Source organism: Colletotrichum aenigma, assembly GCF_013390185.1.
Source record: "Colletotrichum aenigma strain Cg56 chromosome Unknown KSG_Cg56_contig02, whole genome shotgun sequence".
NCBI lineage: Eukaryota > Fungi > Ascomycota > Sordariomycetes > Glomerellales > Glomerellaceae > Colletotrichum > Colletotrichum aenigma.
Genome location: NW_023500908.1, coordinates 3112563 through 3136610, shown reverse-complemented (window position 1 = coordinate 3136610; position 24048 = coordinate 3112563). Strand labels below are relative to the sequence as shown.

General features: G+C 53.9%; 6 protein-coding genes across 6 annotated transcripts; 2 read left to right on the top strand and 4 right to left on the bottom strand.

Annotated features, from left to right (window-relative positions):
* Positions 1-553: 553 nt before the first annotated feature.
* On the bottom strand, positions 554-1369 carry CGCA056_v002894 (uncharacterized protein; the record flags this gene model as incomplete). Its single annotated transcript, XM_037318151.1, has 1 exon — positions 554-1369. One exon carries the CDS (start codon positions 1367-1369, stop codon positions 554-556), a length of 816 nt encoding a protein of 271 aa, XP_037183896.1.
* Positions 1370-5020: 3651 nt separating this feature from the next.
* On the top strand, positions 5021-6244 carry rpl-3 (60S ribosomal protein L3; the record flags this gene model as incomplete). The annotated part of the gene is made up of 3 exons (XM_037318150.1): positions 5021-5212; positions 5265-5938; positions 5992-6244. The coding sequence occupies 3 exons, from the start codon at positions 5021-5023 to the stop codon at positions 6242-6244; spliced, it is 1119 nt and encodes a 372-aa protein (XP_037183928.1).
* Positions 6245-6928: 684 nt separating this feature from the next.
* CGCA056_v002892 (uncharacterized protein) lies at positions 6929-7485 on the top strand (the record flags this gene model as incomplete). Its single annotated transcript, XM_037318149.1, has 2 exons — positions 6929-7169; positions 7229-7485. 2 exons carry the CDS (start codon positions 6929-6931, stop codon positions 7483-7485), a joined length of 498 nt encoding a protein of 165 aa, XP_037183927.1.
* A 390-nt stretch (positions 7486-7875) lies between these two features.
* TRP2 (Anthranilate synthase component 1) lies at positions 7876-9540 on the bottom strand (the record flags this gene model as incomplete). The annotated part of the gene is made up of 3 exons (XM_037318148.1): positions 7876-7984; positions 8037-8064; positions 8121-9540. The coding sequence occupies 3 exons, from the start codon at positions 9538-9540 to the stop codon at positions 7876-7878; spliced, it is 1557 nt and encodes a 518-aa protein (XP_037183893.1).
* Positions 9541-10643: 1103 nt separating this feature from the next.
* On the bottom strand, positions 10644-12110 carry CGCA056_v002890 (uncharacterized protein; the record flags this gene model as incomplete). The annotated part of the gene is made up of 3 exons (XM_037318147.1): positions 10644-11425; positions 11504-11888; positions 11949-12110. 3 exons carry the CDS (start codon positions 12108-12110, stop codon positions 10644-10646), a joined length of 1329 nt encoding a protein of 442 aa, XP_037183929.1.
* A 5802-nt stretch (positions 12111-17912) lies between these two features.
* gas2 (1,3-beta-glucanosyltransferase gas2) lies at positions 17913-19454 on the bottom strand (the record flags this gene model as incomplete). Its single annotated transcript, XM_037318146.1, has 4 exons — positions 17913-18896; positions 18949-19136; positions 19200-19223; positions 19337-19454. 4 exons carry the CDS (start codon positions 19452-19454, stop codon positions 17913-17915), a joined length of 1314 nt encoding a protein of 437 aa, XP_037182948.1.
* Between the last annotated feature and the right edge of the window lie 4594 nt (positions 19455-24048).

The following is a 24048-nucleotide window of genomic DNA, read 5'->3' as shown; positions in this document are numbered from 1 at the left end:
TTTTCTTGGACTCGATGATGCGAGGTCATTGAATATTTCACCTCGCTGCTCCCGGTATCGCTGAAGTCAACAGAACTGGAAGCTCGACTTCATGCCACAACAATCATGCAGGATAGCAACACCAATCCTCGCGCATTCCAATTTCAGCATGCATCTTCACTGTCAAAGGTAGCCCTGCGGCCTGCACACAGAAGTGCTATCTACTGGTTTTTTTGCTATCTACGAAAATTACCTGATGACAGGTCTGAGGCTCTCTGCTGCCCTTTCTTTGTTTCATCCATAAGCCCTAATTAGTTCCTCCTAGTTTTGTCCTTGTGTGATCGATGATCTGAAAGCCGTTTGAAAACAATCTGGATGGCTGATCATACTGCAAATGCCAAGCGTGTGCGTTGTCGCTTGATCTCCGATAATGATGAAGTCCCATGTATCCGAATGCCCTACCTTGCCGTGTAAGACGTGTAAGGCCCCAATCCCGCCATTTTGAAAGTCCCTCCTTTCATATCCCACTTTCTGTCCCTCTGAAGTCGAAGGCATCTTGGCTCAATCCCAAGTCTTAACCCACGACAGCAAACTCATCCACAACATCGTCCTCAGCACCATCCTCGTTCGTGTCAAGCTCGCCCTTCAGATGGTAAATATCGTACTCCGGGAGAGTAGGGGGATGCTCCACTGCCTGAAGTTGACTCGGGAACACTGGCACAAGACCCGGGTAGTTGGGCAACGTGTACACGTAGGAGGATCCTTCCGTAGACTTCCTGGTCTTCGTGAAGATGTCCTTGTTGATCCAGACACAAGGTCGGCGATAAGCGGTCCAGCAAATTTGACAAGACCATGAAGCGATTTGTTCTGCAGTAGCTCCCAAGCCGACTATCTCGTCGGGCTCTATCTCGCCTGCTGTAATCGGCTGGCACAGGATTCGCTTGTTGCCAGTAGGCAGTCTCGATGTCGCAAGGGCACTGCAGACGGCGCACTTCCACTCGAAACCCTCGGGCTTGGGTCCGATCATGAGGTTCGGCCAAGTCTGCTGGAGGGCGTTCCAATTCTGCAAGAACGTGACTCTCTTGGGTGACTCAGCATTGTTGTACTTGGTTCGGGGAACGAAGTGGACGGTCTGCTCCATGTGGTTCCAGACGACGTCCTTGACATCGACGTTGAGTGAGCGCGCAAGGAAAGGAGGAGGGCTCTGGTAGCGACGGTTGTGAAGAATTGGAGCATTCTCGTCGCCATAATCCATGAATCGTTGTAGCTGATGTCTCCTCCCACATTTCTGTGGTAATGGTCGGTTGGTAGCTGGATATTGCGCCGGAAGAACGTCTCGCTGTTCTGGACACTGACCGAAACCCACTTGCTGGTCGTCTCCTCGTGCCATGCGGCGGTGACAGCAAAGGAGTGAAGCTCGTCAGAGTTGTCCCAAGCGCCGTGTTGAGGACCTCGGTACCAAGGGGTGGCATGCGGCTTGCAGTCGTCCATGGATTGAATGGACAAGACTAGAGGTGTGTCGATCGGGGGCGCTGGGTTCAACTGGTCGAGAGAGTAGCTCAGACTCCAGCTCGTGTCTCCAGTGACTGGCACCGTGACCTTTAAAATGCGACGGCCTCCAGCTTGTGATACGCGCGAACGAGTGCGGAAGACTGACATCTCGCGTCCTTCGCAGGTGATGTGGTAACAAATCCAGCCATGTTTCTGTCCATGAGCCTCCTCGACTCTTAGTCCGTGGAGCTGTCCAACATCGACGTCTGCCTTGCGAATGGCAACTGCGCAGCTGTCAGCATTTTTGGTCACAAAGTGACAACTTGACTAAGGCCAAAAGTCCGCAAAACTCACCTGTCTGAAGTCGCCGTTGTTGTTCATCAGCTGGCAGAGGACGTAGCCCTCCATTTCCGGGGCGTCGCACATTAAGTAACCGATCAGGCCCTTGTCGACGCCGACCTCGATACGGTTGCCCTTCTGGTCCTTCATGATGACTTCGGTGTCCCTGTTGACTGTGACCGCTCGCATTTCCTCAGGACGAATAACCTGGCCGTTCGGGAAGGAGTGGCCCTGGGGTACCGACATTACAGGCGCCATCGTGAGGTGCTCGCTGTGGTGGCCTTCCTAGATGGTGCTTCGAAGAGGAAAGTATGGTTAGGAAAGTAGGAGAAGGGGAAGGTGGTCGAAAGTCGAATGTGCTAGAAGGTGTAGAGGTAAATGTAGGCTTCCTTTGCCTCTAGGGGAGATGAATATTGTGATGTCTTCCCTTTCCAGGTGATGTTGAAGAAGAAATATTGGGATGGGAGAGGAGAGAAAGCTTTTTGACGAGTGGGATGAGAGAGAGGGGGGGATGGAAAAGTTCAAAGGAGGGCAGGGTTTTTAAAGGCTCAATTTGGTGCTGCCTGAGGTGGGAGGTGTAGAAGGTGAGGCCGGGCTTCAGCTCCTGAGGTGAGGTGAGCAGAAACTGCTGCAGTGAATGTGAGGTGAGAATTCTGTGATGTGTGAGAACAACGACAAGGCAGGAGAGAGTGCCCGGTCCAAGATGCTGCAGTGAAATGAATTCCCAGGGTCTTGGGGGCCTCAAAGGAACTGGTTGGGGCTCGAAAGTGTAGAGAACTGCTCCAGAATAGGCAGGCAGACTGGAGGTCTCATCTATCTCAATGGACTTGGGCCTTTGAAGAGGACGGCTTTGGGTGCGCTCTAAAAGAAGCTTGTAGATATAAGTCTCTACAGCCACCTCTGTAGCGATCTTCAGGAGTCTATGGAGACCTAATTCAATTGTGCTAGGTTCAAAGGATACTTGAGTATGGGATATGACGACGGCAGAGACGACGACGGCAGAGACGACGACGGCAGAGAAGGCAGCACAGACGACGGCAGAGCTGCAGAGAATGCAGTTACCATAGCGCATTCACATAAATGTCTCCTAATGCAATCTTCAGCTGGTAGCTTTTCCAAACGTTCTACCAGCTTCAGGTAGACGTGATGATATGTTTCCTTACCGAGAGACAACCTTGATTCCCCGTCGGTGAATGAGCGAGAGAAATACCATGGCCACATTGAGTCCACTTGCGAGTAATGTAGGGAGGCTGGGTTCTTCGAGTTGCCTGTCCTGTAACGGCGCCATATCCTTCTCGACCAGATCTTGCAAGGTTTTCAGATGTTCCTTTCTTCATGACTTCTGGGAATGCTTCAAGTCGTTTTCTGCATCGAGTCTGTGTTGGCCGTTCTTCGAGGTACGCATCGTTTATTGGTCTTCAATCCTACGTTGCATGTCACGTCGTGGGTTGCGATGTCGAAATCCCCTGACGTCACTTATCCCTTTGCTGGGAGGAGAGGATGGACCTAGGATCGCCGGGAGGCAGGTGTGAAAGCGTTTATCCATTGATCAGATCTGCATCGTAGTCCTCAAAGCAGTTCGCGAAGTCGGTCGCTAACGTTGGCTCGCTACACACAACTCCATCTTCCACTTACACGGACCGATCACCGTCTACCAACTCCCGCCAACCTTTCGATGGCCATTTCATCTACCCAAGGCCGAGAAATCTGGTTTCCAGCGGGGTGTTGGCCGATCAGGGGCTTGGGTTGAGAGACGGAGATGACATGGGCTATGCCGTGCCTTGCTGGGATGTAGAGATGCTGCCGGCACGAAGTTAATATAGAGAAAACCACTCGGAAGCTGGCGTTGCCTCCAGAACTTCGTCTATTTCAAGAGTGGATGTCGGCGTAGACTTGCGGAACTAATAGGCTAGCAGTCTTCCCGGGGGAGGGTATCAATTGCATTCCGTGAATATGAGAAGGAATAGTTGAGAGAAAGAAGTCGTCGAGGAGAGAAATTTACTCGCGAGCCGACGATGTTCCCGGGTTTGTTGCGTTTTGTACTCTCAGATACCAGAAGACAGAAACAGAAGGAGCCACATGATACTCCTGGGCCAGAAAGGTAGGGAAATTCAACTGCGGCGCTCTTCACTCCTGTAGGATGCCCGGCGCCGACTTATCGAGAAGAGACAGCCGCTGACAGAATAACAGTCTTTCGGAGTTGTTCGCATCAGATATTCGAACATTAGGGATAGCTAAGAGGAACGGGCTGTTGCTTCGACGGACCCGGGAGAGACACCGGAAGACGAGGACGACAGCGACAACGACGACGGGGACAGTAGCGGCAGTGACAAGGGAAACGGCGGAAGTAAGTGAAATAGGAAGAGAATCTGATACGTGAAGTTCGAGATCAGATGTACAATACAACGATGACGGACGAAGACGACTACGATAGTGACAGAAGCGGCTACAACGACAACGAGAGACGACAGTAACAAGGACAGCAAGAGTAACGGCGAAAGTAAAGAAGGCAGGAATATCATAGATGCCTGGATTCTAGGTTAGTTGTCAGGACCAACTGGACGACGGCAGACGACGAAGACAATGGAGACGACGATAGAGACACCAGCAGCAATGGAATCACATCTGACACGATGAAACTAAGATTCTAAGACGGCGGCAGAAAGTGGAGACAGCCGGAACAGCACGTGATCTGGGCCGCTCCAGTGCATTTGCACGGACCAGATGAGAAGCAGGATTTTTTTTTTCGGGAAGGAGGCACCTGACTTATCGATAAGGGCTTGCCCTTCTCGTCAGGAATCTTCCCATCCTCCCATCCCCACCTACGCAGGGCCTCTCGCGAAAAGCCTCACATCAACCTCTCCGACACCTTTTTCGACCGTCGACAATCGCATTTTCGTCCTACTAACCCCGCCAATTCACAGGACGCCAAAATGTCTCACCGGTAGAGCTTCCCAATTCCTCTCGATTCATTCTCCCGATTCGCTTCCCAATCGCCCTCGAACTACGCGAACATCGACAAGAACAACGGCTAATTCTTCACAGCAAGTACGAGGCTCCTCGCCACGGTTCGTTGGCCTACCTCCCGCGCAAGCGTGCTGCCAGGCATCGCGGAAAAGTCAAGATTCGTGCTCCCTTTCTTTCTCGTCGTTTTGTTGCGCTTCTGAAGTTCTCGGGATTTTCCTGGATTTTCCCAAAATTTTGCCTCACGATGACCTCAAAGCTAACATCATCGTCTCTCTACAGCTTCCCCAAGGACGATGCTCGCAAATCATGCCATCTCACAGCTACTATGGGATATAAGGCCGGCATGACCACGATCGTTCGCGACCTCGACCGTCCCGGCGCCAAGGCCAACAAGAAGGAGGTGGTTGAGGCCGTCTCCATCATTGATACCCCCCCTGTACTAGCAACGCAGCCCGCTTGGCTTTGTGCCTATGGCTAACATCTTACAGGTGATCGTTGTTGGTCTTGTGGGCTACATCGAGACTCCCCGCGGTCTTCGCTCTCTCACCACCGTCTGGGCCGAGCACTTGTCCGATGAGCTCCGCCGCCGCTTCTACAAGAACTGGTACAAGTCCAAGAAGAAGGCCTTCACCAAGTACGCCAAGCAGCACACCGAGTCCTCCGGCGCCAACATTACCCGCGAGATTGAGCGCATCAAGAAGTACTGCACCGTCGTCCGTGTCCTCGCCCACACTCAGATCCGCAAGACTCCCCTCAAGCAGAAGAAGGCCCACCTCATGGAGATCCAGATCAACGGTGGCTCCGTTCCCGAGAAGGTCGACTTCGGCTACGGCCTCTTCGAGAAGCCCGTCGAGATCGACACCGTCTTCGAGAAGGACGAGGTTATCGACGTCATTGCCGTCACCAAGGGCAAGGGATTCAACGGTGTCACTTCTCGTTGGGGCACCAAGAAGCTTCCTCGCAAGACTCACAAGGGTCTCCGCAAGGTCGCTTGTATCGGTGCTTGGCATCCTTCCCACGTCCAGTGGACCGTCGCCCGTGCCGGTCAGGACGGATACCACCACCGTACCTCTGTCAACCACAAGGTTTACAGAATCGGCAAGGGCACCGCCGACGACAACGCTGCCACTGAGCTCGACGTCACCAAGAAGACCATCACTCCGTATGTTTCCCCACCATCTGTTCAGCTGCGCGCAACTGCTAACATCTTCTCAGCCTCGGTGGCTTCGTCCGCTACGGTGAGGTCAAGAACGACTTCGTCATGGTCAAGGGCTCCATCCCCGGCCCCAAGAAGCGTGTCGTCACCCTCCGCAAGTCCATGTGGACTCACACTTCCCGCAAGGCCCTCGAGAAGATCGACCTCAAGTGGATCGACACCTCGTCCGAGTTCGGACACGGTGCTTTCCAGACGCCGGCGGAGAAGAAGCAGTACCAGGGTACTCTCAAGAAGGACCTTGCTACCGCTTAAGCGGGGAACGATTCACTTTCATTGTATCATGGTCATGGCATAGGTGTCGAGGGTTCTTCACGTTACTATTCGGATGGTTTGGGACACCTCAAAAGAGGTTTAAAATGAGTGCCGGAATCAAAAAGTCAAACCAATGAATGATACCTAGATGACCATCCCATTCGCATGTGTTCGTAGAGACTCTTGCTCAAATTTGCGCAATTGACGAATTTTGCCAACTTTTCGATGAACTTTTCGGATTTTACGGCGCATATTTTCCTGTGCGCTTGTGGCGCTCGTCTCGTCATCCCTGCATTTTTGCATTTTCTTTTTTCCTCTTTATTTAGACTCATTGTGGCGCACCCGGCAACCACCGCATGGTGGGGTACCCCGGTCCGACCACTCGCAGCGGCGTGAGGCGTGGCTAGCCGGCGCGTTGCGTCATTCCCAGAACTACCCAACCATACCGTGCATGCTCCCACGAACCAGCCGCGACCACGACCCCTCCTGCTTATAACCACAGCTCCCCTCCTCAACCCGCCATCCTTTCGAATGAACGCGACTACGCTATCTCGATCACTTGCCAGAAATCTCTACCGCAGAGCATCTCGCCCCATCTCACAAACGAACAACGCGATCAGAGCTCGATCGCACCTCTCTCGGCCGGTCACACGAAGCTTCGCTACGACGACACAGTACCTCAAGATGTCCGACGCGGATTACGCTGCCTTCCTGGACAAGGCTAACCAGGATCCCAACGAGGGCTACGCAAAGCCTGCGGCTACCAAGAAGGGCGAGTTCAAGGCGCAGGACGAGGGTGCGGAGGTGCCCAAGGCGATTCAGGATGTGTTGAAGGAGGATAAGGTGTATGTGTCTGATGCGGACGAGTCGTTTGTCGGCGTTGCGCTGGCATGGGATGAGGGCGGCAAGGGACTGCCTGATGAAGGTTGGTATCATGCTGTGTTCGCGTTTGGGGAGGAGCTCTGCTAATGTGGCGGGATGCAGTCGAGTTCGCTCAGCTTATCCAGCACCCCGATCCCGAGAATGCCGACGTCGAGCTTCAGGACCCGGTCGACTGGGACGCAAACGGCGACTACAAGGACATCATCGAGGCGGTGCGCAAGGCGGGCAAGGGCAACGACGTGAGGGTTTATGTGGTGCCCAAGGGCGGAGTGAGGACGGAGTATTGGCTTGTCACGACAGAGGGCAAGGGTAAGGGGGCGAAGCTTGTTGGAGTGAAGGCTCTGTCTGTTGAGAGCTAAACTCTTCTTATACGCCATGCGGATGTTTAAGAGAAGGTCTCTGAAGAAGACACGATAAAGTGCCAAATGAAAAAGAGCACAAGTTTGATACCCAAGAAACGACATCTGTGGATAGATGGCGAGTTGCTCATCGTTGTGGCCATGAGAACTGGAAACCAAGTCAAGTGCTCTTGGCCATGCTCAGTGACCACATCACAAATTTTGGTCTCACGATGTCGGAATATCACACAATGAGATCAGATATTCTATGCTGCGTCGGAGATTGCAAGGACAACGATCGACCTCATCTTCATGAACATACGCCTCACGAATCACCAACCCATATTTCATAAATGTCAGGAACAAAACATCATGTGAACGCCGCCGAAACAAAATTTCTATTTCCGTCTATCATTGTTTACTCGCAGCCTGCTGTTGCTCGTAATACAGCTGTTCCGCTGTCGTTACGCATTGCATGTTTGCGCCAAGCTTGTTCATCGTTTCCATCCACTCATCGTACCTATGAAAACGTCAGTACAAGTCTTCACAAGTATAACGGGCAGGTCACTTACTCATCTGAGTCAAACACAATACCACCACCTATCGCCAAAATCAGCTTCAATGTTTCTCCTCATCGCGAATAGGGGTCAACTCACCGGCTTGCAGATACGCAACACCGTCCTTCACAAGCATCGTCCGCAGCGCAATGCAAGTATCCATAGCACCCTCGACCTCCTCGCCCTTCTCATCGAGGCCACCATAGCCAAAGTACCCCACCGCACCAGCATAGATGCCTCTCTTCTCCTGCTCCAGCTCGGCAATCAGCTCCATCGCCTTGACCTTGGGCGCGCCCGACACTGTGCCGGCAGGGAAGATGCTGCGGAAGGCATCGAACCTCGTCTGGTCCGGCCTCAACACGCCCGAGACCTGCGACACCAGGTGCTGCACGTGGCTGAACTTCTCCACGACCATAAGGTGGTCCACGCGCACCGTGTACGGGTCGCCCACGCGGTTGACGTCGTTGCGCGCCAGGTCGACCAGCATGACGTGCTCCGCGCGGTCCTTCAGCGAGCTACGCAGCTCGTCCGCCAGCCGCTGGTCCTCCTCGGGCGTCTTGCCCCGCTTCACCGTGCCCGCGATCGGGTGCGTGATGACCCGCCCGCCCTCCGACTTGACGAGCAGCTCCGGCGACGCGCCGACGATCTGGAAGTCCTTGCAGTTGACGTAGAACAGGTACGGCGACGGGTTCACCGTGCGCAGGTGGCGGTAGATGTTGAAAGGGTGCAGCGACGTCGGGCGGGCGAAGCGCTGCGAGGGCACCGCCTGGATGATGTCGCCCTTGACGATGTGCTTCTTCAGCGCCGTGACGTGCGCCTCGTACCCCTTCTGGCCGACGTTGGAGGTGTACTCCTGGCCCAGCTCGATCGGCTGCTGCTCCGGCAGGGGGATCTCCGGGGCGTTGAGCACGGCGATGAGCTCGTCGATCGTCTGTGTCGCCTTTTGGTATTCCGCCTCCAGCTGCGAGAGGTCCTCCGGGACGTTCAGATATGTGATGACCTTGATCACGCCGTAGAACCTATCAAACGCCACAATGGTGTCGAAAAGCATGAACAGACTCTCGGGGATCTTCAAAACGTCCTTCATCGGCCGCGCCGTCTTGGGCTCAAAGTAGCGGACGCAGTCATACCCGACGTAGCCGACGGCACCGCCCGCCATGGGCGGCAGCTGCAGGCCCGGCACATGCGCAACGACGTGGCTCGCCAGCTCAGCCTCGAGAGCCGGTAGGGGATCACATTCTGGACCGTATCCGGGCCCTGTGGCGAGGACTTTCCTGGGACCGGCGCCGACGAAGCTGTAGCGGCCGACCCGCTCTGTGGCGGCGCTCTCGAAGAGGAAGGAGTAGTCGGAGTCCTTGTGGGCGGCGGAGACCTTCAGGTAGGCGGCGGAGGGCGTGATCAGGTCGGAGGAGATCTGGCGGTATACGGGGACGAGGGTGGGCTTCTTGTTGCCGGCGGGGGCGGACAGGACGGACCTGACCGTCTCGAGGGACGGGACGACTGCACGCTGGGTGGACATTGTTTGGTCAGTGAGGCCGTCAGAGGCACGCGGCGGGGTCAATTGGGAAAGACGGAAGACGTACAGGTCCCGACATTCTGTTCCGGGCCGCTACTGAGGCTGATTTTGTGTTGGTGACTTGTAAGACGGGTGATTTCGTGGTTTGTATCTGAGTCACCGCAATCGATTAGATTAAAGTCGGCTCCGGGGGAGCTACAATTATTTAGCTTGGGGTTGCTGCAGGGCGCGGACTTGGAGGGGTGACAGGGTCCGATAAGCGGAAGGTTACTGCCGGAGCGTTGCGATAAGGCGAAACCAGCGTCCATTTGTGGCAACCCCGCGCTGAACGGCGGCGTCTCATGGAACAAAGCTCCGTGCCCCCATTGTTTCCCACTACCTAGTTGTGTCTTGGATTTGTGAAAGTGGAGCTACGGAACGTTGACGATGTCAACTCTGTTGACTTTATGTTCTGTTGTTCAACTTTTGAGTGTAGACATGGCACTTCAGACACATTTTCAGCTCTACGCCACGGAACATACAGCGTCGCGTATACACTTGCAGGCAAATATAAATTACAGTTTAAGCACCAGAATACGTCATAGAAGCCAGGCGTAAGCATTAGCAGCTTCAGGATCGTGAGGTCCATCAATCTCAAAGAGTTCCATATTTTCAGTTCATAACCACCCTCAAGAGGCATCATACAGCATGGTTTCTCTTCAGCGTCGCTCTTGTTAGTATACGGCCGCTTGAATCAGAGTCGTCTCGATTCTCGTCTCGTTCACACTGTGGCGGATGTAGTTTTCACAAGATCATAACTTCAGTCAATGTTTACGGCACGAGGTTGACTTCGTCCATCGAGAATACTTTCAAGAAGATCATCGTGTCCTACTTCTAGCCGCGTTCATCAACTTCTGAACCATCACCTCATATTTGGTCGAAAAGTAACACACTTAGATTGTATGTTGTCTTATTTACTGTGACTCAGGACGTCTCCTCCATTATAGCCAATGCATCCATCAACCCTTGCCAGATCCCAATGCCCGCCTGCGTGTACGCTTTTGTAATTCTCTATCCGTATCCCAGAAAAGACTGTCATGATCTCATAAAACGCTCCTCGAAACAGCTCAAAAAAGATTATACGAGGGTATAAAAACCGATCCGACACCAAGAGCGACGGTAGCTAACCCAGCCCACAGCGCCGCTCCGGCAACAACGCCGTCTTGCAGGATGCGCAAATGCTTGTTCTTGCTCACTATGCTCCGCTCAAACACTTTTCGAAACAAGGACCGCTGCTCGTACGTGGCGACCCATTCTTCGTTCAAGAAGACGTTCTCAGGGCCAAAAGTCTGTAGTGTAGGTTTGCGCAGCGGGTCCACAGCCCCCGAGACGCTTTCCGATGTAGCGGCCCGGCGGTGCCGCTTGTCGGCCCCGGTTCCGGATTCCAGGTCTGGCACCTCCCATGGCCGGACGTGTCGTCGATGTGATAGGTGGAGGGATAGTGACACGCCGTCTAACGCAGCTACCAGTACCGCCAGGCCGGAGAATATTAAGGGCGCGGATAAGAGACGGTAGTACCGTGAAATAGATGAAAGAATGAATGCAATGTCGAGACCCAGCCCGAGGATGAAGAGAAAGAAACCAACGCCGCGGAGAAGATGTGTTGCCATTGGGTTGGTATTGGAGATGTTGTGGCGGATGAAGTTTGGGTGCAGCTTGCCGCGGAGAAGGGCCTCGGCCTTTTCGAATGCGAGCAGTAAAGCAGAGGGGTGTGTTGTAGAGGCTGTTGCTGTCAACACGGATGTGCGGTCGTCTTTTGTTAGGTTCAGACGCCGTGGGGCGTTGGGGTTGATGTAGTGATTTACGATGGTGGTGATGTCGGAACGGAAGGGTTGAGATGATGGTGAGGCTGAGGTACGTTAGCTTCATGAAAGATCAAGAGAACATCTCACGAGAATCCCGCCGTGAGCAGTGAATGGAATCTTACCAGCCCCCGATATCGTCTCCTCCGCTTCCTTCTCATCCCCCTTCATATAAGTCGCTCTTGGATGAGAAAAGTTCGTCGCGGCCGATGCGTTGCGGTTGTGCTTCCCAATCGGACTCTTTCCATCCGCGCCGACATTCGTCTGGTTGCTCTCCTCGTCGAGAATCTCCAGAATATTGCTGACTTTGCTCGAGTTCTTCGCCCTTCTCTCCTTCGAAGTGAGCTTCTTGCCCCGGTACGGATCCCAGCGTGGTGCGAGAGCACGTTCTTCAGGTGAGAGAGTGGTCCATGTCTGAACATAGCTGCAGTACCAAAGAAAGAACTGAAGGGGCTCGGCATCTTGCTCGACGTAGACAAGGTAATCCATCAAGTCGTTCAGTGAGCATGGCTGGTGATCATGTTAGTGAGGTGCCGTAAACTCCAGCACACTTGTCTGCTTGAAGCTCACCGATGCCGTGTTGTTCCTGATAATCTCCTCAAAAGCCAGCCGGGGCGGAATCCACTTGTTGCTTCGCCTCGTTCGACGACGGTACCGCCGGCAGTCCTCGTCCATGACCGGCGGACGCCACGGCCGCTCGGCGCCGGGCGTCTTGTAGAACCTGAGCGACATCTCGGCCGTCCTTGTGCGGCCTCACTCTGTCGAGCCTCCAGCCTCAAGCTGTGTGAGAGTGGATGCGTTTGCATATGCAGTCGTGCTGAGGACAAGTCGAACCGCTGGTCCGATGCAGGAAAATGTTTGTCCTTCCACTGACACCCAGATATTCCGAATCGGTGTGGGTGGGCGGTGGCCCGGTCTTTGTACAAGACGTCGAGAAACAGATCCAGGGTTCCAGCAGAACAAAACACTAGCTTCGAGATGTGCGCCGCAGATGCGCGTGCGCGACTGCGACGCTACATATAAGCACAAAAACTGAGGTACGGTAGCCGCAGACCGCTACATGCGCACCCGTCATTCCCGCACCCACAGGACTCCCAGCCCGCGTCTGCCCTGTCTGCCTCAGCTTCGTCCGACGTATCAGCCGTGAGGGTAGAACTGCTGGCTCTGCGCCCCAGGGAATGACATGGGGAGAGGGAGATAGAGAGGAGGCCGGACCATCGATGCAACGGAACCACGCGGCGATGGCGGCCGGGTTTCTTGCGTGCGTGTGTTGGCCCCTCCCCGGTATGAGATGCTGCAGGAACGCCTTGCTTGTGACCCGTCCTGCTGCTGCGATGCCGTCTTATCAAGTTGGCCAGGTATAATATCAATCCAAAAAGAGGGACGGACAGGCACCCTGGATGCGGCGTCCGGCAAGGGCGGGGCTCTGTGTCCCTCTCTCTTTCGCTTCTCCCTCATGATTTTCTCGCGTATCGGCGGCTGGGGCGGGGGTAACTCCGTATGTCCAGGATGGACTTGTATGAAAAACACGGGACGACGAGAAAAAGGGCAACAGATCACGGTGGCAGGCCCAGCCCGGGACGCTCGTCTGCCGGGGCAAGGCGCGAGTAAGCCGTGGTATAGGTCATTATAGGCTCGGTCTGGCGCGCCGATGACGAGATGTGAAGAGTGTGGAGGTGAGACGCACGGAGTGATCTACCAAGTTTGCTTTTTCGCCCTCGCTTCACGACGAAGCAAGCACTCGCTGCCTCGGACCGTGATTCGTTCTCTAGCCTAGTAGAGTATCAAAACGAACAAACCCGAATAGGAAAAGTGAGGGACGACGATGCTCCAACCCTCCCACACGTACTGTCATTTGGCGTGGCATGTCCTGCGTTTGTTGCGTCAGCCTGGATGGACCTGGTCAGAGACCCATGACAGCGGTTCCACGGATTGTCGCGCGGGTGTGCCTGGTACCTGCGTGACGGCCTCTCTCGTGGCTACGCTTCTGCCTGTCCGGATCTGCCAGAAGCGTGCGGGAGGGTGTGCAAGTACGACGAAAGAGACAGCCAGCGACACGAGACAGGACAGGACAAACCGACGGGGCAGTTCCGGACGATGGTGAGGTGCCAGAGCGTTGCGGGTGGGCGTTGATTGGGGACAGCAGAGCCGGAGCCCACATGACGTGAACGGGCTGCTGGCCTTGTTTCAAGGGAACGTGCAGAGTGCAGATGGTGAGGTTGGAAGAGTTGAGAAGAGACGGGGTCAGGTCACGGAGAGGACGTGGAGAGCTGGGGCAGCCAACGGCACACACCGATTGGCTCCACGGCGCGGCATCGAGTCGCGTTTCAGAACGTTCATCCTGTATCTCGTAGTCCTCGCTGCGGTGCGCCTGCCGGGGTGAGGCCGGTTCGGTTTGGGGGGATCCCGTCCGGTAGAAAGAGTCGGTCTGTTTTCAGGTAAGCCGCACCCGGGCACTGGCCCAGGTGATTTGTGATTATGATTCCAATTGCGGGCTGCACTCTGGTCGGTACAACTTGTAAGACGTTCACAATACACTTACAGTCAGTCATGTCTGACGAGCAAAGTGTGAATGTCCTGCTGTGCCGCAAGCCACAAATGCAACGACGGGACGCCTGGTTTCTGCATATTCATGCTGCTGCAGACTTGCATATCGATGCAGGTTTCTGTGAGGCACACCACTTAAAGCAGTCGAAATGCGGCTGACGTCCACAGATTGATCGACGGACTGACTTGCGTGTGTCCGCTGGCATCGCCCATGACTTGTGCTGCATATATGTATAACAGCATCCGGCCAAGGTATAAGATCAGAGTGTCAGTTGATGTGGATGGCTTGAGGAGTTTATGTTGCTACTGAGAGACTTTTTTGTGACGGGCCCCAGAATTTTCTAAACCCATTCCTTGGAGGGTTTCCCCCTCGTTCTCGCTTTGTAGTATTCGTCTTCTTCGCCGGTGGTGTGTACTTGTTGTCTGTTGCCAAGTCCTCGACTCAACGCAGCTCAGACTCGGGGTTCTCCAGTTACGTATTTTTAGGGCAAACGATCCGGCTCAGTCGCACCGAGGGAGAGAAGGGGATCCGAGAAAGGAAAAAGAAAAGACAAGACGAAGGAAACAAAGCCGGGGTCATCTAGGGTTTGGGGGACTGTGGGTGCAGTCCCAGTCTGGTGATCAGATCGCCAGTGCGTCTCGTCAAGTAGAAAATCTGGAGATTCAACGATGCGCTCAGACTCTGATGAGCCGGCTTCGAATTCGATGACAACAACACCATCAAAACTGCCTTTCTTGATTAGCGGCACCCGTCCAATCCAATCTTTCTTCGTCCTATAATCCACACCCTATAAGGTTACCGAGAATAGGACAAGATTCCGTCACGTCAAGTCAGCCCAAAAGTCAAAGTTGGTCCAGATTTCCTGTTTTTGTCATCTCTCGGCACCCGAAAGGAACGACGAAAATCGGGTCGCCTCATGTTCAAAACCTTCTTCCCTCGAGATATAGTACACGACCCATTTTCTACGACCTGCGCTGCACTGCATTCTTTGGCTCTGGCTCCCCAAACCCCCCTGGTCCCCGCTGACAATGGCACCGAAGGCCGACAACGTTCCCCGGCCAAGCAAAACATGAAACCTGCCCACCCAGCGTCAATACCGAACGTCAAATATCACCAATATTGCCACGTCCAAGTCTCGAATAGCGCGGCATTAGCATTCTGACAGAAAGGCCCGTCGTTCGGGCATTTTCGTTCTAGTGTGCTTCCCATCTTCCCGCGCGCGATCAGCTGTCAATGACAGACTGCAGCAATTAAGAACTGGTATAAGTCACCACTTTATGTGCACGAGTGGGCATACTTTGCTCGCATGAAGATGAACGACGGAAAACGCGGCTGGCCTGTGTTTCTGGATGCCTTCTGGGTGTCGAACAATTCGAAAACGTTAAGATCGACCCGATCCGTGACAGCAGGCAGATCTGAAGGCGACGTTATGCCGCCTGCCAGCAGAAAAACGGAAACGTCGTTTTCATCAAGATCGTCATGTGCAGTGTCGTGTCCATCTCGTGGGCAAGATGCCGAGCGGGGAAGCCATCATGATACACACCCAGAAGAAACTCGCATTATCAGTCTGTCATAACACCACCATGTATGCCCCAAGGCATACTCAACCATCGACATCTCCTACGATGGCACCTTGACACAATCGACTGCACACCCCCATTGGATCTCAGATATGTCCGTGCCCACACTGTTAGCATGATGACAGGCGTCTTGACGTGAATGCCACCCGCGGCGATCCCCTCTTACAAAAAAAGCAATCCGTCAAACCTCTTTCTTGGGTTGCGACTGGCTCCAGAGACCATGGATCTCACTCAGCCCCCTTCTGCCGTTTCCCATCATCCCCCCTGCCTGTCACACGCAATGCTCACCCCGGCAGGCCAACGGCATACAAGAACAACTACGACGACGACAACACCGTCCCACTTAGGCAATCAGCTCCCATGTCTTGTTGCAGCTTACGCTGAGCAACCCCTCATGTCGAGCTGCCAGAGCTTGTCGATGACCATTCAGCTGCCTAGAATCATCATCTCTAGCCAGAGCCCGGAACGGGTTGACATAAGACAGGCCACCAAGATGCAGGAGATCATAAACTAAGAAAGGTCGGACTGTTCTTCCAACAGCCGTTCCGTTATACCTCATATCAAGAGGGCTTAGTACGCCGGCATTGAGTGAACAATCGTTTCCGTGATGGAACATCCACCTTCCGAGAAGCCTTCCTTATTCCAAGTAAGCATACATCCTAAGAATGACCTTGAAAGCAGCGTTGCTGCCATGGCCACTGTCTCTATTGCACCACCAGGACCTTTCTCGTCCCTCAACTCCCAATGTTTCCCCCAACCCATATCGTCGATTCATGCCAATCACTGCCCTATGACTGCTTGATCCCTCGGTCTCTTAAGCATTTTCGATGATTTGCCACGCGACCCAAGCTGCAACCCATGGCGACACGTTGTTTCCTGTCCACTCTTCAGATGCCCCCGCGGAGATGAAAACATCGCCGTCCCCGACGCCGGCCTCGCACATGCATCCATAATCAGAACCAGCGTTGCTGATGCTCATGAGAAGCGGTCGAGGTGTCGCCTGGATGCTAATGGACGTCTCATTTGTTGAAATAGTGTTGTTGAAAGGAGTAGGAGTACTCGACAAGTTCGTATCGGGTGCAGGTGCGGCCTTGTCTTGAGTACGGTGCTTTTTTATGTGATTCTCGATTGGCCCCCATGAAACGAGGACGACGCAGGATGTCGCGGCGGTAACACAAATGCCGTTGGCGAAGCCTTTGAGCCAAGCCCTGTGTACTCGTCTTCTTATGTGCTTTTCAGGGTCAGGAGTATTGTCGTCCATTTCGATGCAGCGAGATTGAAACGCGGGAAGAGGTGGCAGCTGGAAAAATCGACAGCAATAGGGTATGATCCAAACAAATCAAACGGCGATATTGTTGACGACGGATCGACGACCCAGAATTAGGTAATTATCGTCGGAAGCATCGTCGATGGTCGCCTTCTGCAAATGAGCCGAGCGCTCCTTCTGGTTCGACATGGAGCTTCAGAAAGCACTTCGGAAGGTTCTCTTGAGTTGACGGTGGTAACTACCAAAGGCAAGCTACCTAGGATCCAGAACGAAATATTCATCTTGGGAAGCGTCGTGGATAGCCCCTGCTGTGAATGAGTTTTGCCCGCTCCTACCTCCCCTACTATTTCTTCTTGATGCATCAAAGCATATTTCGAAAGGTGACGTTGAATCGACGAGCGACGAATTTACACATCCTCGAATCCGTTGCGGACAGCTGTTGTAATCTAGGACCAAGTCAAACCCGCTCCGTCTGCTTGAAGTATCAACCTATACTCCAAAAGATGATGTTGAGTCGGCGATGGCTGATGCTAAGGCAAGCGCGGACCCAAAGTCAGGTATTCATCATCGAGATCGCCGAATGGGAGTCCTTCGTAGATACGAGCCGGGCTCCTCCCTTCCCCTAACGTGTTACAAAAAGAAGGAGGACGAGACTACCGGTACTTCCTTGCACAAAGTCACAAGATGGGAAGGGGCAACGATCGTACGTGTAGACCGGATCGATTGAAAGAGCTTAAAGCCAACTCCGTCATTGTCTATGTATTCTCGTAAACAACGCCTGGGTATCTCTTTTTTTCCACCCGGGTATTATCGATTAAACGGTCATATTAAACGGTCATTAAACCTGCTCGCAATCCATGCAGAACAGAAAGCATCCGAAGCAATACTCCAACCAAATCGTGTTCAGGGCACCAGCACATAGTGTGGCTCCTTCGCCGCACCAACTTGTGTGTACAAATCGACATAAGGCTCCACCTGTGTGCCTGCCAGAACAACAACGCCGTATGCAAATGCCGTGCCGTAGAAAGAAAAGTGAAAGGTATCGTGTCTTCGCCAAGTGGGTATCAGCCGTGATTCCGTCCGTCGTGAAAGTGTATGTTCAAAGTGTACAAGTAGAGAAAGTGATTTCCGTGCGCAGGTTACATCCACACGGTGAAAAAGATCATCACACCGACAAGACCGATTGCCATGCCGGCGATCTGTTTGGTGCCGGAACCTGAAGGCCTCTCGGGGGCTGAGGACTTTGCAGATTCAGTCGGCGCTGCAGAGCCAGAAGCGGATGTGCTTGCACCAGGCTCCGCTGTTGGCGTCGAAGAGTAACTGCCCTTGAAAGTCTCCCCAAGACTAGGCAGGGCGACATTGCCGTCGACAAGCCAACCACCGGTGGCCTTGGGACATTCTCGGGTAGAGACGCTGCTTGGGTTGTAGTCGGACTTCATGACACCGTTGGGTGTGATCGTAGCCCACTTGGACTGGAGATTCTGGAACTCTGGAGAGCGAGGAATCGGAGTGCCTTTGCGGGTGAAACCGTCGTAAACATCGCCGGTGGTAATCGTCTTGGAGACTTCAGGGCCATAAGACACGATACCGTAGCGGTTCTCCTCATAGATCCATTCGTAGACCATTGCTCCGCTCCAGTCATCAACCATGGGCTGACTGAAGATGGCATCTTGGTCGTCCCAAGTCCGCGGGCCATCGCCAGTGATACATCCCGTCTCAGTGAAGAAGATGGGGACGGGGAACTGCTCAGCCATGGCCTGGAGGTTTGCGTAACCGGATGTGTTGTAGGTGTTGGGGTCGCACCACTCGTACGAGTTGAGTCCGAAGAAGTCAATGTTGTCCTCTGGCTTGCCACCGCAGGTGAGGTAGTCCTGCAGCATGGGTCGCAACTCAGCGATGTCGGCCGCAGAGTAGCCAACGGGAATCTTGCGATAACCCTTCTTGTCGCGGTAGGCCTTCATATCGCGTGCAGCAGCCTTCATGAAAGGGGCAACCTGAGACTGGTTGTTAAGCGCAATGATCTCATTGCCAACGAAGAAGCCGAGGACGTTGTCATATTTCTCAAAGACGTCCATGACTTTGGCGTACGCATTGAACTGTGTCTCGTTCCAGTAGGGAGTATTCTACAAGACGCGTCAGCAAGGGAGCTCTTGGCTGCGTTGGGGTCAAACTTACCGGAAGAATGTAAGAGTCAAAAGTGTCGAGGTCGATGAGGGTGTAGATGCCAGCCTTGTCGAAAGCAGCCATGCAGCCGTCGTGGTTAGCATCGGGGTCGACATGGTATATACGAATAGCATTGGTGCCCAGCGTCTTCATGAGGTCCGCGTCGCGGGTGCATTGCTCGGTGTCGACGAGCGGATCATCTGAACAAGCTTCATGTTAGAGGGGATGCTGTGTAAGTGTGCAAAGGGTTGAGCTGGGCTAACCTGGCCTCAGTTGGTAGGCAATGCCTGCAGATGGCGTCAGCTTGCAACGTTCTGTAAACGAGGACGACGAATTGAGGCGGAGACGGCAGAGGGCATAGAAACGAGTCAAGTGACAGAGACGAACGGTTGGCACGTACCTTTCATGAACCATTGTCTGCCCTTCTCGTCGAAGAACTTGTTGCCGAGGATTTCAATAGGTGCGAGCGCAGCGGCTGTGCCAAGCAGCACCGCCGAGAAGATGCTAGCGACTCGCATGGTGAGGAACGATCCGCAGTTCGAGCTGACGACAAGCTTCGGCTAGTGATAGCAAGTTTCGTAAGAGTTGAGGATTCGATGGTCGGTGATGTTTAAATGCTGTGGCTCCAAAAAAGGCCCAAAAAAGCGTGCAAGTCGAACACTGTGAAGTTGGTGATGTTGCTGTCTAGGATTGTTGTGATTTTTCCGACGAGAGACGCCTAAAATAAATCGAGCAACAGCAATGTTCGCAAGGCATACAGGTAGGCCTAACAGGTAGCGACTGTCGTCTGTGGTGGTTGTGGTTGCCGTTGTTGGCGTCTCTTTCCTTGTCCTTGCTGGTGTCTCTGGCCCTTCCTTCCCTGCGATTATCCCAAAGCTGAACCCCCAATACGTATTCCTTCCGTTGCAGGCTCGACACTGCCACAACTGCGCAACGGCTGACCCAACGAGCCTTCTCGACGCAAACGACAATCAGGCAGAACCTCACAATCGAAGCAACCGCGCTGAAGAACTGTCAAGGTGAGGCGGGAAAGGGCAACCTTGAAGGCAAGAAGGCCTGGAGTATCGTAGGTGAGCAGCTTCGGTTCGAGTGACGTGACTGACATTACATGGGGAACAGAAGCTGTTTTATTGCTGGTGCGCTCGACGCGGGACACACTCCGAATGAGCAAGAACAACATGGCCCTGGTTATTTTTTCCCACTCCCCCTGTCGTCCTTCTCACATCGCTCTTCTCTTTCTCTTTTTGGAATCGCATCCCACCTCTCCACACACGTGGAGGGCCAAACGAATGAGAGAGAAAAATGCCTACTTCACACTAAGGCAGGAGTCGGAGCTTGGAGCTCGCTGTGGTGCTAGCGACGACCCGGCCAGGGTGAAAACGACCGGCAACAGGGGTGCGACAAGAGGGCGAAAACGAACAAGGACTCAGGAGTTCAAGCTTGAAGCAACTGAACAAGGGCGGCTGCATGGGTCTGGATCAGTGGAGGTGCGCCATGTTGTGCCATTGGCGGCGGGCCAGGGGGCAAGCTAAGGCATCTTGATTGTCGCCCTCGCCCGGCCGCGAACTCGCAGAATCTGACTGGTTCTTTGCGACATGGACGGCCTCATTGGGGGCAACGAGCCTGCCTGCCTTGACGCAAGACAACCAGCCTGCCGCAGTAAGCAGGCAGCCACACTCTGCCACCATGCGACTCTGCAAGACGTCGACGCGTCTCTCGGCCTACTCGACGGATATGGAATATGACGACTTCTCTTCAGGGCTGATGGGCTCCCCAGAATCCTTCCGCTCCTCCTGGTCTCCCTCTCCCGTTCTCCAGTATTCAGACATGCCGTCCGACAGAGCGGGGAGAGGGGATTGAGCGGAATAACCTCACGTTACCTAAGGTGACGCCGATCAAGAGGGAAGAAAAGATCGCGATCGTCGTCAAAACTTGCTGTTCTCTTCCTGTATCCCCCCACGACGACCACGGACGGAGGCCGCGCGCCACCCACCCGAAGCCACACCGTCTATGATAGCTGTCCAACCAACCCGCACCATTGCTGTCCCAACCCGAATATTGGCCCGCAGCTTGTCGTGTCCTGTTCCGCTAAGGATAGCCTCACGCAGCTACTTCCTCGCCACGAGTCGGGGGGCCGGGAAACGGACCGAGCTTTCTCACTGATGCGTGCTAGGTTATCAGCCAGAAGAGCTTCTAGCGTCCCGGCAAAAAGCACCAAAAGACGGACGACAAACGCCAACAGCGGCATTTCTTAATCGCCACGCTGCTATTTGGCATTTTCCTTCTTTCAAGTTACCGCGTTCTCAATCGAGAGTCATGTCGCTCTAGGGGCCCAACAATCAGTTTGTTTCTCGGCCTGTCCTTGTTCACCGGGGGCAACCAATTCAACGGCGAAAATCCCGCCTGTGTTTAGCTTGAAACTGATGGCAACGCGACGACCTAATCTCCTCCTCGCTCTGCTCTAATTCTCTTCCACCTCGCCTGCTCTCATCTGGACCGGCCTACGGGGGCATCGCCCAGATTAGCGACACTTACACCACATTTAGGGCACGGCTTGAAATTGTCTTCTATTCCTCACGGCCCCCAATGGTGGATGACGGCGGCAACACGGCAAAAAAGGCGGCGGCCTGCTGATAGCGTCTCTGTCATAATGAATATGACGCAACGCACTCAGCGTAGCGTCCCATTCAAATCCCTCTTGGCTCTGCAGTCAGGCAATTCTTGACGCGAACCAGGGTAAGCTTAACCCTGGTTCCATCCTCTGCTCTTGATCCTTGTCCGCTGCCGTTGCAACGGTGATTGCAAAAAAAGATACCAGAAACCCAGGCGGCTGTTTCGTTTGAGAAGTACTCGGGCTCGTTCAGGGTCAAATGTCAAAGTGAGCAGGCGGGGAAGAAAAAAACGAGCAGAAAGAGGGCGCTTCAAGGCTCAACGTCACCGGTGGATCCGGGCAATAGCTGTTGTTCCCTGTCGTTGCAACTCTGTGAGGCAGTCCGACGCCCGGGAGACTCCGTTGTTGCAGCATCCCCATTGTTGGGTGTCTCTTGGGAGCCTCCTCGGCTCCACCGCGACTGTTATCGCCTGTCGCATTCGCTCGTGGTGCTGGAGAGTGTTTGTATGTAGAGAGGGAGAGGCCTCTCAACCCTATGCGGTGGACCGTCAGCTGCATCGGTGACACGTCTCGCAGCATATGCGCCGCATACATCCATATGATGTCTCGCATTCGTCCAGGCAACCAGCAAACGAAAACTATCGAAGCAAACTAGGCTTCGTGCCGGACGACTGATACGAGCAAAAGGAAGACTCAATGGTAACACCGATTGCATCTTTCGATCAATGTGAGACTTTGCAACCAAGTCGATACCCCGACTCCATAACATCATTCGATCATAGATGAAAGCGGAAATGCCAAACACATACGCTTCTCGTTGGTCGGCGTCTTGCATACACTGAAACGTGGAATGAACCCCCTCGACAACACCATCCGACTCAACCCTCCGTCCGAAATCTCACCTCGCGTCTGCTAGAGCGACTCAGGATCGCAGGCGGGGTCGATGTCGACACCGGGAAGGGGACCAACGGGGAATAAGAAGGGTCTACGAGGCCAAGCGAACGGCGTGCACCTCGAGGCCGATCGTTCTCGGCGTTGGCGACGATAACGAATTCGACGACACAAAGCACGACACGCTCTTCCCGAACGAGACTAGACGATCCAAAGACTCTCTTTAGTCGTCTAGTATTCGCAGCGCATTGTCTTGGCTTTCCCTAGGACACAGAAGACGGCAGAGCCAAAGTGCGGAGAAGTTCAACGTCGGCCAAGCTCTACACCGAGGCCGGTCAATATGGCCCCCTGCCTACCGCACCCCGACCCGAAGCTGCCGGACCCCAACAGCCAAGGTCAGCGAAAAGGTGAATCCGAGACTTCGTAGCTCTACTATTCTCCTCTCGCCGAGACGCTCGCCAAAATGCTGTTTCCGCACGCTCCAGAGAGAGATCTTTCCGCATGGCCAGAAACAGGCGAAGAAGCCGCCACAAGGTGAGTGGGAAAAGCTTCTGGGTTCTGACCCTTGCTGGCCGCAAGTCGAGACGGGCAACTTCTCCAGTGCAGGCTTCTGTGGCAGCAACACAAGTTCCTGTAGGCCTGCAGCGCGCGCGAGAGCTCAGAGGTCGCTGATAGACTTCCCTGCAGCGCCGCCAACCGCCTGGCATTGCTGACAGGCAACCTGATCCGACTCAATGTCGACCAGAACACATGGAAAAGCCATCTCACCCAGAAGGAGCGTCACCTCTACGAACTGATGAATTTAATGCAATGCTGTTGAACGCTCGCCTGGCAGGTAACTGGACAGAATAAACGCAGCACCGTTACGAATACCACCACCACTGTGGTAATATTGCAGCGGTGTCCCACTCCGCGGGAAAAGCCTCCGGGGCCCCTGCTGAGCCTCTTTGGTTTTCTGTTTGTCATGTAAACTGCCCATTCGGCAGGAAATAGCATCACGTAACAGGTGGTACAGATAATGCCATAGCTGCGGCGGCGCCAGCGAGTCCCCCCGGAGGCCGTCGGATTCGCCCTTCCCTGTAGTTACGCGTGCATATGGGAGAGAGAGGGAGAGTGCCTTTTTTACAAAAGGGATGGTCAGTCCATCTGGCGGAATCCTGTTTGGATAGACAGTTTGTTCCTTCTGCATCCACGGGTGCACACTCCCTCCTGTAGTATTTCCCTCATACGAATGTACGCAGGCTCATTACAGCCAGTCGGTCGTCTTTGCTTCTTTCACGGCATTGTCCGACAATGTTGGGATGAGAAGGGAAGAAAAAAGAAAGTATGTTCAACCGGTAGTCACTACAAATCAAGACATCAGAGAGGTCTCCCAGGAAACAACACATTTCCATTTCCGCCTACTTTGCTCCGATAGGGTGTTACAGACTTTGCCTGCGTCAAAGGAACCGCGGCAGAGGTATCGCTGAGCAAAAAACACCTGAAAAACCACGCAAACATTTCCCAAGATTTCCTTCCAGTAGTGGACGCCTTCCTCCGTTTTTTATCTACTTGAGAGATTCTGATGCAAGACCCAGGTGACCTGGTTTGTAGTATGGTATCGATATCGC